This window comes from Octopus sinensis, linkage group LG3, assembly GCF_006345805.1.
Source record: "Octopus sinensis linkage group LG3, ASM634580v1, whole genome shotgun sequence".
NCBI lineage: Eukaryota > Metazoa > Mollusca > Cephalopoda > Octopoda > Octopodidae > Octopus > Octopus sinensis.
Genome location: NC_042999.1, coordinates 154,731,725 through 154,751,753, shown reverse-complemented (window position 1 = coordinate 154,751,753; position 20,029 = coordinate 154,731,725). Strand labels below are relative to the sequence as shown.

The window sequence follows — 20,029 nt, the reverse complement described above, 5'->3', positions numbered from 1 at the left end:
GCTGCTACTGCTGCTGCTGCTGCTGCTGCTAATTGAGTGCATGCTTGGTTAAGCAATTAGTTGAACTAAGTATTTCTAGAACTGAAAAACTGCATCCATTTCCAAGCTAGCAGCTGTGAAGAGTCTACAGTTTCATACAGTAATGGCATCAAAGAAAAAAGAAGTTCTTAAAAGAGCCAAACCCATAAGCTTGTCCCTATTTTCTGGCTTATCACTTAGGAATTACCATTACAAAATGGTCTAAATATAATACCAAGGTTTGCTTTGTTCAAGGATGTATTTCTTTGATAGTGGAATAGTTTTTTCAAGAATACATGCCAAATTTTTGGCAGTTTTCCAGTTAAACCTAGAAAGTACACTGAAATATCACAAAGTTTCACCTTTTTTTCAGTTTTGTAACATCAGGAAAGAATCTTTTTAGAGTTTCTAGAACTCTCTTTTCATTTTTGTTGTTGTTGCTGTTGCTGTTGCTGTTTACTATTGCTGTTGAGCAAAGCGGTCTTTGTCCCAGAGCTCGCAAGATCATGCCTCTGTAGTGGGAGAAGTCCGAAACGTGGTACTTTGCTATTCGTAAGACCCGCAGAAGAGAAAGCAGGTCAACCCCTGACACTGAGAGCATTGACGGATGGGTGGATGTACATCCAGGCTCAGCGGTTGCGTAGGAAGCTGGGGACAAGAAACAGGAAGAAAGAGTGAGAGAAAGTTGGAGCGAAAGTGTACAACAGGGGTCGCCACCACACCCTGCTGGAGCCTCATGGAGCTTTAGGTATTTCTGCTCAATAAACACACACAGCGCCCAGTCTGGGAATCGAAACCGTGATCCTCCTGTTGCTGTTGTTGTTAATTACACTCAAGTCAGTTTTGATCAAAGACCATTCATCATCTTAACATCCTCCTCCACCTCCTCATTGTCATCGTCATCATTGTCATCATCACCACTCCCTTCATTGTTGTCCTTTCCATACTTGCATTGGTCAGATGGAATTCATTCAGGCAGATTTTCTATGGCTGGATGCCCATCCTGTTGCCAATCCTCACCTGTTCCCAAGCCAAGTAATATTTCCCTGTGGGCCGGCATGTTTCCACGGAAGATTGGATATGAATAACACCACTAGCATTATGGTGACATTTGTTTACGACTGTCATGTGATGGCAAGGCAAAGAAACAATTTACATTTACATGTTTGTAATGATTATTCAAGCCTTTAACTAGAGATTGATCTTGTATTGACTCCATCAACTCTCTTACTCTCTTTTACTTGTTTCAGTCATTTGACTGTGGCCATGCTGGAACACCACCTTTAGTCGAGCAAATCGACCCCAGGACTTATTCTTTGTAAGCCTAGTACTTATTCTACTGGTCTCTTTTGCCGAACTGCTAAGTTACGGGGATGTAAACACACCAGCAACGGTTGTCAAGCAATGTTGGTGGGGGACAAACACAAACACACAAATGCATACATACATATATGTGTAGATGTCGGTATGTACATATATGTTTGTATGTATGCATATATTTTATTTATTACACTATTGTCTGACAGCGCTTCGCGTCGGGTTCGTTTGAATTTTCGATTTTTAGAATTCTCACTTCGTTCCGTCTCTTTCCTCCCAGTTTGTTTTACAGTTTACTACAATGACACGAAATTCTCTCCCTTTGCTTTGCCTTCCCCTCTCTCTTTCTCTCTCTGCCTCACCCTTCTCTCTAGCCGTGTGTCTTCCTCTATCTGTCTGTCTCTCTCTCTCTCTCTCCTCCTCACTTTCGTCACTGCTAATCCTTTCGCCTGTTGCATTCAGGCCCTAAGGTCATGTTTCCCAGCGCTCGCCAGTTACCTTCTCGTCCCCACCAGAACAAAGGCCTTCGTTCATCTTTTTCGTTTGTTCTCTTGTTTATTTTGATTTCTCGTATTGTAATTTAATTCTCGTTTTGTATTTTCTTGTACATGTATCTTTAATTTTGTATTTTTTTCTTGTATTTTTTTGTGCAGTTCTTTGTTACGTCCCTTTTTGTGTTACATTTTTTTCTTGCTCGTTTTACCCCTCTACGAGGTTATTTTATTTTAATTCTCTCGTAGGAAGGCCTAGCATGACCAGACATGTCCTGTCTTGCCTTCGAAACACACTATGTCTGCTAGCGACAGCTGATGAAGGGGATTTTTCCTTGTGCAGCATGTCCTGTACTTCGTTTTTCTGCTGTACGTAATTGTTTTTCCCGTTTTCGTTTTCGTCTTGTTCCACGTCTCTGTCCTTCTGTTGTAACAAAATGGCTTTTTCGTTTTCGTTTCTGTTGATTTTTACGTCTTCTTGTGGAGTCCTGTACGTATATATATTTATATATGCATGTATATATACATGTAGATGTCGGTACGTACATATATGTTTGTATGTATGCATATATTTTATTTATTATTGATCTTATCAGGCCTGATTTGAAACCTGATTGCTAACATGAGTAAGCTCTACTGATACAGTGCATACAGTTGTCTCTTGTGAAGAAGTCAGGGAATCTTCGCTGAGTTTAGGAGTATCGGGTACAAACCCATGGATAATATGTCCCGCATTGTCAGTGAAGCAAATCTGAAGATCTCACCACAAGCCATGTTGAAGTTTTTGGTGAAATTAATATCTCTGATTTGTAATCCAGATTTTGTGAATGTAGAGGGGCGTGGAGAAAGAGAGAGAAATAGAGAGTGTGTGTGTATATCTCTTGTGAATGATCCTGGGTGTGCCTGTCTTTACTCTCTCTCTCTCATAAAACATATCTATACATGTATACACATATATCTGTAATTTTAGCTGTAACAGAGAAACAGGAATTAATAGCATTTATTTATTCTGTCTCTCCTTTCTCTCTCTCTCTCTCTCTCTCTCTCTCTGTGATAAGTGACTCTCTATTACAATAACACCAGTAACAAAACTTGTGAAGTACTGATTGTTTGTTTGATAGGGACCGTCGCGTAGAACAATTGAATTTACTCAACTCCACCCTGCTGTGGCTGTTTTTTGTTGCAAGAGAGTTTCTTTTGTTGTGGTTGCAGTTGTATTGTTCAGTGTCTCGGCAGTCTTTGTTGAAGTAGAGCTTGGCTATGAAACCAATCTGAGCTCTTATCGGCCCAGCCCATTTAGATATAAGCAGGTACCGTGTTGAAGTACACTGTAAGCAGAGGGAGCGATATGTCATTGTCAAGCTTTCAAATCCTGCTGTGGGATCCATCTGAAGGAGATCAATAATTCCTTACCTGAAGTGGAAATGACTTAGTGCATATGTATATATATGGACCGGTGGCAAGTAAAAAGCACCATTCAAGCGTGGCTAATACCAGTGCTGCTTGGCTGGCACATAAAAGTGCCTTTCGAGCGTGGTTGATGCCAATACTGTCTAAATGGCTCCTGTGCCAGTGGCACATAAAAGCACCTGCTACACTCTTGGAGAGGTTGGCATTAGAAAGGGCATCCAGCTGCATATACCTTGCCAAATCAAATTAGAGCCTGGTGCAGCTTTCTGGCTCGCCAGTTCTCAGTCAAACTGTCCAACCCATGCCAGCATGGAAAGCAGACATCCGACGACGATGACAGTGTTGATGCGCTCAGAGTAAAAGGCAGACTGTATGATGCATGTGTACGTACAGCCATGCTACATGGTAGTGAAACATGGGCTGTGACTGCTGAGGATATGCGTAAGCTCGCAAGAAATGAAGCCAGTATGCTCCGATGGATGTGTAATGTCAGTGTTCAAAATCGTCAGAGTGTAAGTACCTTGAGAGAAAAGTTGAACCTAAGAAGCATCAGTTGTGGTGTGCAAGAGAGACGTCTGCGCTGGTATGGGCATGTGACGAGAATGGGTGAAGATAGTTGTGTGAAAAAGTGCTACGCTCTAGCAGTTGAGGGAACCTGTGGAAGAGGTAGACCCAGGAAAACCTGGGACGAGGTGGTGAAGCACGACCTTCAAACTTTAGGTCTCACCAAGGAAATGACTAGAGACCGAGACCTATGGAAGTATGCTGTGCGTGAGAAGACCCGGCGAGACCAGTGAGAAGTCAAAATCAAACCAAATCAACATCAGTGGAAATTGCGGCTGTAGTTAAGTGAACCATCCGATCGTTTGTCCGTTGCCAGCCTCGCCTGGCCCCCGTGCCGTTGGCACATAAAAGCACCACCCGCTTGTGTCCGTTGCCAGCCTCGCCTGGCCCTTGTGATGGTAGCACATAAAAACACCATACGTTCGTGTCCGTTGCCAGCCTCGCCTGGCCCCCGTGCCGTTGGCACGTAAAACCACCATCCGCTCGTGTCCTTTGCCAGCCTCACCTGGCCCCCGTGCCGGTAGCACGTAAAAGCACCATCCGTTCATGGCCGTTTGCCAGCTCTGTCTGGCACCTGTGCAGGTGGCTCGTAAAAAGCACCCACTACACTCACAGAGTGGTTGGCGTTAGGAAGGGCATCCAGCCGTAGAAACACTGCCAAATCTGACTAGGCCTGATGAAGCCTTCCGGCTTCACAGACCCCAGTTAAACCGTCCAACCCATGCTAGTGTGGAAAACGGATGCTAAATGATGATGATGGATAGATAGATAGATAGATAGATAGATAGATAGATAGATAGATAGATAGATAGATAGATAGATGACAGGCTTCTTTCAGTTTCCATTCTACCAAATCCACTCACAAGGCTTTGGTTGGCCCAAAGCTATAGTAGAAGACACTTGCCCAAGATGCCACGCAGTGGGACTGAACCTGGAACCATGTGGTTCATAAGCAAGCTACTTACCACACAGCCACTCCTACGCCTATGACTAATAGCAAAATAACAAGATGGAAAATATTTAATACTCATCATCATCATTGTTTAACATCCGTTTTCCACACTGGCATGGGTTGGACGGTTTGACTGAAGTCTGGAAAGCCAGTGGCTGCACCAGGCTCCAATCTGATCTGGCAATATTTCTACAGATGGACACCTTTCCTAATACTAGCCACTCTGAGAGTGTAGTGGGTGCTTTTTACGTGTCACCTGCACAGGAGCCAGTCAAGCAACCCTGGCATCGATCATGTTCAGATAATACTTTTTATGTGCCACTAGCATGGGAGCCAGTCAGGGGGCACTGGCATTGGCCACATTCAGATAGTGCTTTTTACATGCCACTGGCATGGGACCCTGTCAGGCAGACCTGGCATAATGAAGCAGACTTTCTTTATTTTAGGAAAATAAAAATATGAAATAAGTGGAAATTTTACCGGTGAGTGTGTTACATTATAAGGCACAAAAAGAAAATGACTCTCCACAGACACAACAGTTCATCATTATTATTAATTTGGTGTTTGTAATAAATTTACATTGAGTTTTGATGAAAGGTCTTAATATAGATCACTTTAAAGCAAGAAGTTGTATCACATAACCAGTAGGAGTTTCAAATGTGTTTTCATATCAAAACTTATGAATGAATTCCAATATATGTTTGATTTGTATTTTAACAGCTTAGTACAGCTTAGTATAATTTGAACTCAGAAATGTAAGGAGGTAAAACTAAATTTCTTACAGTTTTCTCTCCAAACTTTTTACCATTTCTATCAACTAACCATCTTTTACAATTTATTAACTATAACAATGAATACTCAAGTTTACACAAATAAGTTTTGTCTGACCAGTGAGAAAACTTGTTACTTGAAACAGTCTTGCATCTGTGTACTCTGCTACAGGTACCCTGTTCTCCGGTCCAAGTACCCCTTTCACTGCTGAAAGTACGCCAGTGTCTACTTCAAGTACCCCATTCATTCACTGCTGCAAGCACATCTGTGTCTACTGCAAGTACCCCCATTAATCACTGTAAGTACAACCTTGACCTCTGCAAGTTCTTTATTGACTTCTGCAAATATGAACTCTGTAAGTACCCAATTAACTGCAACAAGTGCACCATTTGTTGCTGCAATATGCCAGTGACTGTTGCAATCTTCCATTCACTGCTGCAATACATCAGTGAGTGTTGCAAGTGCACCATTCACTACGGCAATATACCAGCAACATGTACAAGTATACCACTGACATGCATGTGTTCTATTGTGAGTATGCTATCAACATCTGCAAGTACCACATGTCTAATTGTCAACTGCAACTATTCCAGCTTTCAGCTTCAAAAAACTCAGTTTACAGCTACATGCATCACACATGTAATCTATAAACGCTTATATAACAGCCACATGTACACTGATTGATACAGACATTCAGCTGCTGCTTTATGTACCCTATATTAGCCACAACAACTCAACAGTCAGCTACATGTGCCTCATACATCTACTGTTTGTATACAATTACTTATCACACACACCCATATATCTGCTACATGTACTCATCTACTTGCTACATGAACTCACATTTTCCACAGCTATTTAACTACTTGCCACCAAGAGTATTGAACATTTTGCTACATGTACCTCATACATCTGCCACAGGTGCTCATCTGCTTGCTACATTTGCTACACGAGGTCACATTTACCACAGCTATTCAGCTACTTGCCACCATGGTTATTGATCATTTTGCTACATGTACCTAATACATCTGCCACAGGTGCTCATCTGCATGCTACATTTGCTACATGAGGTCACATTTACCACAGCTACTCAACTATTTGCCACCATGGTTATTGAACATACTGTTATATGAACCTCATATGTCTGCCACATGTACTCAACTAATTGCAACATGCACTCAGTTATTTGCCACAACTACATAACTGTCTGTTTATGTACCCATTTATATCTACCACAGATACCCAATTATTTGCTACTTTTCCCATGTATCTACACAGATACTCAACTACCTGCTGCTCATACTAATATTCCCCCCAGGTATCCATATTCACCACAGGTATGCAACTGTCTAGCATAGCAAGTCAACTGTCTACTACATGTGCCTCATATATCAACTACCTGCTGTCTACACCCATATTGGTCACATTGCCTACCACATCTACTCAATTGTCTGCTACATATCATATACCCTTATTTTAGCAATGATAAAATGATAAACATTGCCCTTTTCAAGCCTAGCCAGGCTCATGGGCCTGGTTTCTGTAGCGTATGTGTTCCCCCCAGCTGGACAAGACGCCAGTCCATCACAGCATTACTCAAGAAACAGGAAGAGAGTGTGAGAGAAAGTTGTGGCAAAAGAGTACAACAGGGGTTGCCACCACCCCTGCCAGAGCCTCGTGGAGCTTTTAGGTGTTTTCACTCAATAAACACACACAACGCCCGGTCTGGGAATCGAAACCGCGTTCCTCCGACCGAGAGTCCGCTGCTCTAACTACTGGGCCATTGCGCCTCCACTCTTTTTTTTGCAAGACCAACCACATTTATCAACTCAGCTACTTTCTACATGCACTGATATTTGCTATGTATACCCAGGTATCTGCCACAGCTATTCAACTGTCTGTTCATGTACCATATATCTGTCGCAGGTACTCAGCTCTCTCCCATATGTATCCATATATTTGCTGCAGGTTTTCAGCTACCTGCTGCATGCACTCATATATATGTCAGGTGTACCCAATGGTCTTCCACAATTGCTCAATTGCCTGTTGCATATACACATTTATCCACTGTAGGTATTTGACTATCAACCAAAGGCACTTAAATATCTACTACATTTACCTATATATGTACTACATGTAGCCATATATTTGATACATGTAATCATATGTTTATTATATGTACTCATATACTGCCACAGAGGAGGTGCAATGGCCCAGTGGTTAGGGCAGCGGACTCGCGGTCGTAGGATCGCGGTTTCGATTCCCAGACTGGGCTTTGTGAGTGTTTATTGAGCGAAAACATCTAAAGCTCCACGAGGCTCCGGCAGGGATGGTGGTGATCCCTGCTGTACTCTTTCACCACAACTTTCTCTCACTCTTACTTCCTGTTTCTGTTGTACCTGTATTTCAAAGGGCCGACCTTGTCACTCTCTGTGTCACGCTGAATATCCCCGAGAACTACATTAAGGGTGCACGTGTCTGTGGAGTGCTCAGCCACTTACACGTTAATTTCACGAGCAGGCTGTTCCATTGATCGGATCAACCGGAACCCTCGTCGTCGTAACCGATGGAGTGCTTCCATCCATACTGCCACAATTATTCAACTGTCTGCTACATGTACCAATACATTTGCTAAAGATATTTGCTAAAGATATTCAACTGTCAGCAACACGTGCCTCATTTATCTGTCACAATTACACAACTAGACGTTACATGTTCCTGTATATCTACTACATGTACCCATATGTCTTCCACAGAATTCATTCATTTGCAACATGTGCCCATATATCTACTACACATACTTATGTATCTATCACAAGTATTCAACTTTTTGCTACATGCTCAGACAAGAATTCGTCACTTCTGGTACAAGATACAGCAAATAAAACATTCAGTGATGTTCTGAAAAGCTGTCCAGCTGAATAACTATCATTGTCTCTGTGCATCCCCCACAACTAATTTGGTCCCCTAGGTAGCAGAAATTATCTACTGCCTCTTATGAGCTGCCAGGGCATTTGAGGGAATCAATTTCCCAAGTCTCTAGTTTTTATGGATCCATTGCATCTTCCACACTTATAAACTATCTTCTCGGATAGCCATCCCATTAATCTACTACACCTCTTGTGTGTCCATAGCTTGCAATTGTTACATCGTATGAAGTTCCTGCCAACACCTTTTCTGCAAATTGAACAGAGTCACCTCTGAAGCGGGTAGGATATTGTCTGTTTTCTTGCTTACTAAGACCGTAGTCTTTGCTAAGTTAACCTTAAGGCCCTTAGATTCCAGGTTTTGTTTCCACACCTGGAATTTCTCTTCCAGCTCTGATATGTAATTTGCTATGGGGGCAAGATCATCAGCATATAGTAGTTCCCAGGGGCTGTCTGTCATGCGTGAATTACTCTGTTATGGCCTGGAGGACAATGATGAAAAGGAGAGGATTGAGGACTGAGTCTTGACGAACCCTACCTGTACACCAAATTCTTTGTTGTACTCATGGTTAACTCTCACTTTACTGACAGTATCTTTGTACATGGCCTGTACAGCTTTCACAAGCCACTCATCTTTCCCTAGCCTCCTCAGTGCTCACCATATCACACAGCAGGGCATTCTGCCATTCAAGAATTTGGACCTGGAGATCTCCATTTCCAGTGACTTTGAGGGCCACCTCCCAGTGGTGTCAGGCGTCAATGAAGAGCCCTTGACTACAACAAGACGACCAAATTGTTTTTTTTTCCAAGGTCTGGGGTCTCCCACCCCTAAGCCCTATACTATCACCTAATCACTCTTACTCGTCTTGTTGCTTCACAACAACAACAACAACAGCAGGGCACTCTATCGAAAGCTTTCTCTAGATCAACAAATGCTAAGTATAATGGTTTATTCTTAGCTAAGTACTTTCCTTGCAGTTTCCTGGCTATAAAATAGCATCAGTAGTACTTCTCCAGATGAATCCGAACTGCATTTCACCTAACTGATTTGGCTCCTAATTAATAGGGCAATAACTCTCCCCATAATTTTCATCGCCTGATCCAGGTGCTTAATAATTGCTTCTATCTAAAGCATCACCCTTACCCTTGTAGCAGCTAACAATTATGCTGCTATGCCAGTCACTGGGTACTACATCTTCCTGAATGACCTGATTAACTATGCGGGTGACTAGCCCTTACTGGATATTTTGAGCATCTCAGCCATGATTCCGAATGGATCACAGACTTTCCGGGTTTTCATGCTTTTAATTGCCTTATTTAGCATACCGCTGTCCCCTAGGATAGCCAGTCCTTCTGTTGGGTTCACATGAGAAAGACTCTCTTTATCCCATTCATTCTCTACATTCAACAGACTTACATAGTAGCTTTTCCACACCTCTTTCTTGTCCACATCACTAAGTACAAGCATACCATTATCCATCCACACACATTTCTCCCCTGCAGTATCTCAATTCTCACTGACACACTGTCTGGCAATCCAGACCACTTCACATGTATAATATGTATATAATAAAAATAAATGCACCCCTTTTAAAGCCTAGCCAGGCTCATGGGCCGAGTTTCCCGGTTTCTATGGCATATGTGTTCCCAGCTGGACGGGACACCAGTTCAACGAAGCGTTACTCATTTTTGCAAGCTGAGTGGACTAGAGCAACGTGAAATGAAGTGTTTTGCTCAAGAACACAATCGTCCAGGAATCGAAACGACAATCTTACGATCATGATGCTGACACCACTAAGCCACGCACCTCCACTTATAATATGTATATAATGTATGTATATACATGTGTATATGTGTGTGTGTGTGATCTTTACTCTATAGGACTCTGGCAAACCTCTTCTTTTCTGCTTCAGCCCTAACTAGATAAACCTGATGTCTAGCCTCCCTTTTATCTTTCTGATATGATTCTTTGCTACCCGCTTTTTTCCATTCTTTCCAGACTTGTCTCTTCTCTTTTATGGCCTTGTCAACATCACTGTTTCACCACCACATCATTCTTGGTCTGGCAGAGGCTTTGCTCCGACCACAGATTTGGTCTGATGCCTTTAATAGATTGTCCCATTGGAGCTTCCAATTGTCCTCTACGTCATATGTCTCAATCTCTTCCTTCATCTCATCAAAGGCCTCATTAAGGACTCCTCTGAATCTCTGCACTTTTGAGGGGTCCTTGAGCTTTTACAACCTCCTTTTCCATATTGGCTTGTGCCTCTGGATCTTTCTGGTCCTAAGCCTGTAGTCACTAGCCCTGTTCAGCTGTCCATTCTTCAGTTAAAAATAAGTTATACCGGTAATTCCGAAGGGTTGCCCTTGTCACATTATGTCACGTTAAATTTCTCTGAGAACTATTTTAAAGGTACACACGTGTATAATATGTATATAATGTATGTATATACATGTGTGTGAGTGTGTGCGTGTGTGTGTGTGTGTGTGAGTGTGTGTGTGTGTGTGTGTGTGTGTGTGTGTGTGTGTGTGTGTGTGTGTGTGTGTTTGCGTGCATGACTATCTAATAAAAGAAAAATGTTCTAATGTAGAAATTGAGATATTTCATATGAAATCCATTTCCTGCACCATTCCTTACCCTGCAAATCAAAGCTTCTTTCCTTCAGGTTAGAAAATTCCATCTAGGGTGAGGGGTGGGGGACCAAGTGCCTCTTTGATGAATAATGTTGTTGTATACTAACATGCAAAAAAATTTGCCACGGATGTCCTCTGCATTAAAAGTATAGAGTTAAGTATGGGTTAACACATTTAATGCAATGATTCAAAAGGAGTTGTCTCCCTTGACTTTTGTATCATGAATTATCATTAACACTTTTCAAACTGATGTAATTTTAATTGATTAAATATTCTTTGATAAGGGCATCACACGACATTAACTATGTTAACCTCTACTAAACTGTTTTGTATGCTGTTTGTTTTCAATAAATTCCCTATGAAAAATATAGTAAAATAATCAAGCCTAACGCTTATATTTTTTTACAGAAATGTCTATGTTTCATGTTTGGAAGAGGATTGTAAAAACTCCCTGCGTTTGGCGGGCACTCCTTGTTTGTTGTTCCTTGCACATTATTGCACAGTTATCTGGTATCAATGTCGTTATGTAAGTATTATTATTATTATTATTACTATTATTATTATTATTATTATTATTATTATTATTATTATTATTATTATTATTATTATTATAAGGGATTGTCAATCTGGACAGAATAACTTCTTAAACTCTCTGCTGATAGTGATGCTCCAGGCAAACAAACTGTTTTGTAATTGATTATTTACTCCAGGAAATTATAAGGCAATATCCAAAGTGGAAGTCCATCACCAGTTGACTTTGTAAATCCAAGGCTGCATTACAAAGTTAATCTGATCTTTTTCCATGATGATGTATAAGGAAAGACATAAATAATGGACTTTATTGTTGATGTACAGCTGGTTTCGATATGCATGTTGGGTGTATTTATGGTTCAGTTTGCTCAATCAGTCTATCGGTCGATTGAAAATAGTGAACACACTGTGTGGCACCTTGAGCAAGTGTTTTCTATCATAGCCTCAGCCTGACCAAAGTCTTATGAGTGGATCTGGTAGACAAAAACTGAAAAGAACCTCATCATATGTGTATGTGTTTGTCCCCCACCAGCACTCTGGTATCCTGTCACTACCATCTTTATCTTCCTTCCAGCTGCTTTCCTCTACCTTCATAATGTAGTGTAGCCATGCATCTCTTCTATAGCCAGACACCTGTGCTTGACCTTTTTTCATACTTCAGCCTTCAACACCTGGAATAAGCTATCTCCCACACTCTCAAATACACTCTTGATCTGTCAGAGTTTCTACAGCTTGATGCCCTTCCTAATGAAGTCACTTTTTCCTTTTCTTTCTTTATTATGTCTTGCAAGTTCTCAACAAAAAAATCACCTGGATCCTACTGTAAAGTGGTTGGTATTAGGAAGGTTATCCAGCTATAGAAACCAGGCCAAAGCAGAAGTGGAGCTTGACACAGCTCTGCAGAGCATCAAATCATGTCAGACTGATGCCATCATTTGAAAATGGAATTCCATAACAGACCTGTTGAGGAAAGTGAAATTGAAATCAAAATCAAATTTGATGACTGGCATCCATGCTAGTGGAGTGCTAAGAGTACCATTCAAGCATGATCGTTGCCAGAGCAGCCAACTGGCTTCCGTGTCAGTGGCATGTAAAAAGTACCATTCAAGCATGATCGTTACCAGCATCGCCTTACTGGCACTTGTGCTGGTGGCATGTGAAAAAACATTTGAGCAAGGTTGTTGCCAGTGCCACTGGACTGGCTCCTGTGCAGGTGGCACATCAAAAACACCATTTGAGTGTAGCCATTGCCAGTACCGCCTGACTGGCCCTCATGCATCTGACACGTAAAAGCACCCACTACACTCTTGGAATGGTTGGCATTAGGAAGGGCATCCAGCTGTAGAAACTCTGCCAGATCAAGATTGGAGCCTGGTGCAGCCATCTGGTTTGCCAGTCCTCAGTCAAATCGTCCAACCCAAGCTGGCATGGAAAGCAGACGTTAAACGATGATGATGATGATGATGAGAGCAGCATATACCATCAAAGTGACACTGTGGTACAAATATATGAAGCCCAATATACCCATCACAACTACCCGTCTGATAAGGGTACACCAGGCTCATGCATCACAACTATATGTGTGCAACATAGTGATCTCGTATCAAGATTAACAGCGCATGACCTTGCAAGGTGGGGCCCAGTTAGAATTTTCTTCAGGTCGAGTTACCCATCCTGCTCAAAAGGTCCCTTATTATTATTATTATTATTATTATTATTATTATTATTATTATTATTATTATTATTGTTATTATTATTATTATTATTACTATTCAGTGGTATTATTTTTATCATGTGCTTTCACTGCACTACTGAGCACAGCTTTGTGTGGCTTGGGTCTGTGCTGTGGTTTACACTTTTACCTCTCCCTTAATCACACTGTACCTTGGTTATGTACTCTTGAAATTCAGTAAATATAGAATGTATGTATTCAAAGAATTTTTGTTTTTTTGACAGGTTCTACAGTGGTATATTTATAAAGTCTCAAATAAAAGACGACTCGATTGCATTATGGTTATCTTCTATACCAATGTTTGCAAACTTCCTTTTCTCGTTTGTTGGTCTTTACCTGATAGAACGAATTGGACGACGTAAATTACTTTTCTTCTCAACTTTAGGTGAGCTGTTCTTCTTATTTTTTCATTGTCACCACCACCAGCACCACCATCATCATTATCATCAAAATCACCATCATTATTGCACCATTGTTTTAATGTCCACTTTACATGCTAGCATTGGTTGGACAGAATTTGTTATGGATTTTCTATGGGAAGATACCCTTCCTGCTGCCAGCTCTTACATGATGTCAAAAGCAAGGAGATAATAACACACATGCATAGACACACACACACTCACACACACACACGTGCATGCAATGGGCTTTTCCACTTACGTCAATCAAATTTATCCACAAGGATTTGGTCAGCTTGGAGCTATAGTAGAAGACCCAAACTCAAGATGCCATGCAGTGGGACAGAACCCAAAACCATACAATTGGGAAACACTTCTTATTACAGTCACACTTGTGATCCATAACTCAAACCTACCCTACTCTACTCTATTCTGAGTTCAAATTCCACCGAGGTCAACTTTGCCTTACATCCTTTCTGGGGTCAATAAATTAAGTACCTGTTGCATACTGGGGTTGATCTAATCGACTGGCCCCTTCCCCCACAAATTTCAGGCCTTGTGCCGATAGTAGAAAGGATTATTCTTCCTTTTGGGATTCTATCATTAGCCCTGCTATATATGAACTCCCCTTCATGTCTTTCCTATTTTTCATTCTTTCACAGCAGTTCAAAGTATGTGGAAAATTATAGAATTAGGATATATCAATGTTTCTTCAAAGATAATATTATTTCTAGCTTTCAGACAGTGAACTGACATAATCATCAGCACACCAGGCAGAATTCTTTGTAGCATTTCACCCATCCTTATGTTCTGCCCTTCCTAATGCCAACCACTTTACAGAGTGTTCTGGGTGCTTTTACATGGTACTTCATGCACTAAATACAATTCTCTATAAGGTTAAATAGATATCATCATCATCATCATCATAGTTTAACGTCTGTTTTCCGTGCTAACACGGGTTGGACGGTTCGACCAGGGTCTGGGAAGCGAGGAGGCTGCACCAGGCTCCAGTCTGATCTGGCAGTGTTTCTACATCTGGATGCCCTCCCTAACACCAACCACTCCATGAGTGTAGTGGATGCTTTTTACGTGCTACCGGCACAGGGGCCAGAACAGGCTGGCAAATGGCCACGAACAGTTGGTGCTTTTACGTGTCACCAACACGGATGCCAGTCAGGTGGCACTGGCATCTGCCACGTTCGGATGGTGCTTTTAACGTGTCACCGGCACGGGTATCTTAACTGCAATTTCCATTTGATTTTCATTTTGATGTTGGTGTTAACGTACTTGACTCAATAGGTCTCCTCAAGAACAGCGGGTCACTCTACGATCCAAGGTTAGCACAGCAGGCCATCCTGCGAGCCATGAATTCACTTCATTTGTCAGGTCTTCACAGTCACAGCATATCTCAAAGGTCTCGGTCTTCGTCATTTCCTCTGTGAGGCCCTACGTGCCACCGGCACAGGTATCACAACTACAATATCCAATCCCATTTTTATGAAGATAGAATTATTGAAACCACATCTGAAATATCTCCACAAATTTAAAGTAGAGCTAATAGTATAATTATATTATTTCAATAAACAAAAATGGTCTTATCTACAGTGATACAGTTTGCCCCAGTTTCTAACAATCTCCCACTCCTCTAAATAACCCCCAATACCTCAATATTGTTCAGTGACTTAGTAAAAACATAGTGTCTGTTGTATTATAATAGTAATCTTATGTAATACTTGAATACAAGAGGCACCTCTTGTACTTGTGAGTTAGTCCTTTTAGTCCTTTATCTAATCATCACTACTGTTGATGTTAATTGAATAAGCTTCCACATATATATGTGTATTTCCTTGAGCTCTGAACAAGTCCTTTCTCAAGGGCTCTTGACTAAGATATAAATCTTTATCAAACATTTTCACGTTTTTCTAATCAAGCCACATGTCAAATGTAGCAAGCTGTGTGTCAAACATAGCTGCTAAATTCCACTAAAATCACATACTGTCATCATTGTCCCCTCCTCCTCCTCCTCATCATCATCATGGCAGTAACGTTAGCACGCTGGGCGAAATGCTTAGTGGTATTTCGTCTGCCGTTATGTTCTGAGTTCAAATTCTGCCGAGGTTGACTTTGCCTTTCATCCTTTTGGTGGGGCAAAACATTAAGTACCAGTTGCACACTGGGGTCGATGTAATCGACTTAATGTCCTTGTTTGTCCCCTCTATGTTTAGCCCCTTGTGGGCAATAAAGAAATAAGAAACTGAAAGAAGCTCATCGTCAGTGCTGTCTGACTGGCACCTGTGCTGGTGGCATGTAAAAAGCACCATTTGAGCATGGTCAATGCCAGTGCCGCCTGACTGGCTCCCATGCCAGTGGCATATAAAAAGCACCCACTACACTCTCTGAGTGGTTGGCATTAAGAAGGGCATCCAACTGTAGAAACCTTGTCAAATCAGATTGGAGCCTGGTGCAGCCTCCCGGTTTGCCAGTCCTCACACGAATCATCCAACCCATGCCAGCATGGAAAGCAGATGTTAAACGATGATGATGTATGTATGTATGTATTTGTGTGTTTGTTTGTCCTCCCATCATTGCTTAATAACCGATGTTAGTGTGTTTACGTGTCCATAATTTAGTGGTTCGGCAAAAGAGACTGACAGAATAAGTACTAGGCTTACACAGAATAAGTCCTGGGGTTGATTTGTTTGACTAAATCCGGTGCTTCAGCATTGTTGCAGTCAAATAATTGAACCAAGTAAAAAAATAAAAGAATTTAGTAAAAACAAAACAAGTATAGAATGTAAATAAACATTTCCTAACCCAGAAGAATTGTTTACACTGACAGTTGTATCAACAGACAACTTATATACTCGAATTGCTATCTTATCTGGTTGACAATAGATATTATATAATTAATATGTTAAGGTCCAGTTAACCCTTTTGATACCAAGCCAGTTGAAACAGTTTCAGGCTCTGTAGTACAAATGACTTGTTTTCATAAGTTTTGAATTAAAATCTTAGTCACAATTTATGTTCCTAACACTAGCTTAATGATAACTAAGTTATTTTACTAAATTCTTTGTTATATTTAAAATTAATTGAAAGAAACACAGAGCATCTCAACAGAAATATGGTAACAAAAGGGTTAACAAATGATTAATTTAACCCTTTTGATATCAACCTGACTGAAACTGCCTCTGGCCCTGTAATACAAATGTCTTGTTTTCAAAAGTTCTGAATTAAAAACTTCCACCAAACCGTAGTCACAATTTATTTTCCTAATACTGGCTTAATGATAATTAAGTTATTTTACCAAATTCTTTGTTATCATCATCATCATCATCAGCATCATCATTGTTGTCGTCGTCGTCATCATCATTTAATGTCCTTTTTCTATGCTAGCATTACCCTTGCTCCTGAAATTGCTGGCCTTGTGCCCAAAAATTAAAATCTGTATATAGAATACTTCTATATTAATAAAAATGGAATTCTCTCTGTCTGGGACTCACTTGCAATCTCTTATCAACATAGTCATCTTGTGCTAGTTTCAACTGCCCTGCTTATTTTATTGGTGGCTTTCTTTAGTTGTCTGGGTTCCAGACCTATTTTCTGCAGGAAATAGCATACTGATCTAGATGGAAGGCCATGGAAGCCAACTACAAAGGGGAATGAGGAGGCCACATGCCATCCCTTGACAAATGCCTCATCGACTATGTCCTGATAGTCTGATGTCTTTAACTGGAGGGAAATATTGAGTCTGCCCTCTCAGGGCACTCTTAGTTCAACCTCAATGTTTGTTTCTGTATTCCTGGAAAGCAGAAACCTGTCCAGTCAGAGTGACATTACCACTATCTCAGAAATTATATCCCCACCCCCAGTATGGCTTGTGCCATCATCATCATCATCATCGTTTAACGTCCGTTCTCCATGCTAGCATGGGTTGGACGGTTCGACCGGGGATCTGGGAAGCCAGAAGGCTGCACCAGGCTCCAGTCTTATCTGGCAATGTTTCTACAGCTGGATGCCCTTCCTAACGCCAACCACTCCGCGAGTGTAGTGGGTGCTTTTTACGTGCCACCTGCACAGGTGCCAGGCGAGGCTTGCAACGGCCACGGTCGGATTGGTGTATTTTATGTGCCATAATTAAAAAATAAATATTACCTCTAATTTCCTTCATACTCTGCATTCTGCCCTCATGTTCCTCACATATTCTCTCACCTTTTGTTCCAAACTCGATTCAAGGCTCTTCATTAAATGCTTCAGCTTATACTAAACAATTTCAATGATGTTAAAGTATTTCCCAAAACCTGGAATTCTTGATTCTTTCTCTAGGTGTTATTATATCATTACTCTTTATGGGAATAGTCTACTTGACAATTGAGAATCAGAGCTACCCTGTTACCGTTTTTGAAGATGTAGCAAACAGTTCACTCTGTATAAAACATAGGTAAGTATTAATATGTCCAAAGAAAAATTACTTCTGAGGTATATTTTGAGGTATAGCAAGTAAAAAATTAAAAAAATTAAAGCTCATGTGTGTATTTATCATAGAATTGGTGGGTTTTTTTAACCTTTCACTTTCATTTTTAAGCAAGCGGTATCTTTACCCTTCTTTTCTTTAAATATTTTATACCTGTTTGAGTAGAAGTCTTGCTAGCCACCTCATTATTACTGTTTCTAACAGTAATAATACTTCACATATTTACTTTTTTATTGTTTATTATAATCAGAAATATTAAATTTCTAAATAGCTCATAGAGATATGTACGGTGGTGGAGCGATAGAGTGGTTGTATACTGTCAACTTAACATGACAGTCCTGTAAGGGAATTACACCACCGCTGTTTAGCCCTAGGAAGCATCGAAGCTTCCTGTCGGCCTTGACACATTTCCTGTATCCTTATATATTTACGAAGGGGAGACAAACACTCCTAACAGCTAGGCCTGCATCTAGAGACATGCATGTTTCTGGGTCTTTGCCCATCATCAGTCTAGAGTAGCAGAGGCCTGCTAGCTGAAGATATCTGTCTAGACTTTGTAGTTTATTATAGTTTTCTCTTTAAACGGAGTGGGACGTTTAAAGTTAGAAACACACACGAGTTGACATAATGAATATTTTAGGAATTGATGTTAAATACTGTCTCCAACTGAGGATTGCAAAGTATGTCTCTCATGCACAGCATATAGTAAAAATCACTTGGCCAAAGTGCCACATAGTGGGACTGAACACAGGACCATGTAGTTGGGAAGCAAGCTTCCTACCACACAGTCACACAAACACCTAGAAATACGGTGACAAAAGGGTTTAAAGTGATCTAAATTAAAACCTTCCATCAAAATTTTATGTTAATTTATGTTCAAAACACCAGCTTAATAACAACAAAGGCCATAACATGCTCTCAGGAATCAAACTCATATCCTTACAATCACGAGTCAAATGCCCAAACCACTAAGTCCACACCTTCACAACAGTAACAACAATAACATATTCTTCATCTCCATCTACTCCTTTAGTCTCCCCACTTTCTCATCACATCTTTAAGCTGTTTGTTAAGACCTACAGAACTGATTCAATTTTATGTTGCAGGTCTTGTTTAGATTGTGTCGCAGACCGACAGTGTGGCTTCTGCTATGTGAATGGACCGTCTCTGGAAGTCATCAATGGCTCTTGTCTTCCAGTCTCTCAGGAAACGCCATCAGTAGCAACTGGTCGTTGCAATGCTTCCTCCTCCACGAATCAGAACTCATTATTAGCATGGGCACACAATGTTTGCCCTTCCAATCTGATATTCTGGATATTAGTTGGTCAAGTGTTATATATTGCATGTTTTGCATCAGGTAAGTGAATTTTCAATTATAATCAGTGCGATACACTATCTCACTGTAGTTACACTGTCTCACTAAATATACACTATCTCACAATAGATACACTGTCTCACTATTGATATGCTGTGTCTCATTATAGATACATTATCTCACTCTAGATATCCTGTTTCACTATAGATACACTGTGTCTCACTACAGCTACTCTGTACCTCACTATATATACACTGTCTCACTATAGATACACTGTCTCACTGTAGATACACTGTGTCACTATAAATACACTGTCTTACTATAGATATACTGTCTCATTAAAGATACACTGTGTCCCACAACAGATATGTCTTGCTATAGATACACTGTCTCACTATAGATATGCTGTGTCTCACTATAGATACACTGTCCCACTGTAGATATGCTGTGTCTCGCTATAGATACACTGTCTCACTATAGATACACTGTGTCTCA

At 40.8% G+C, this 20,029-nt stretch overlaps 1 protein-coding gene across 2 annotated transcripts in view; it reads left to right on the top strand.

Moving 5' to 3' along the window:
• The window catches only part of LOC115209796 (proton myo-inositol cotransporter-like), a 74,907-nt gene that overhangs the window by 52,057 nt on the left and 2,821 nt on the right, over nucleotides 1-20,029 (top strand). For both annotated transcript variants that reach the window (XM_029778342.2, XM_036501506.1), the window contains exons 5-8: nucleotides 11,493-11,610; nucleotides 13,572-13,732; nucleotides 18,072-18,186; nucleotides 19,326-19,576. In XM_029778342.2, the coding sequence (XP_029634202.1) occupies nucleotides 11,493-11,610; nucleotides 13,572-13,732; nucleotides 18,072-18,186; nucleotides 19,326-19,576 (645 nt within the window). The remainder of the gene's footprint in view (nucleotides 1-11,492; nucleotides 11,611-13,571; nucleotides 13,733-18,071; nucleotides 18,187-19,325; nucleotides 19,577-20,029) is intronic.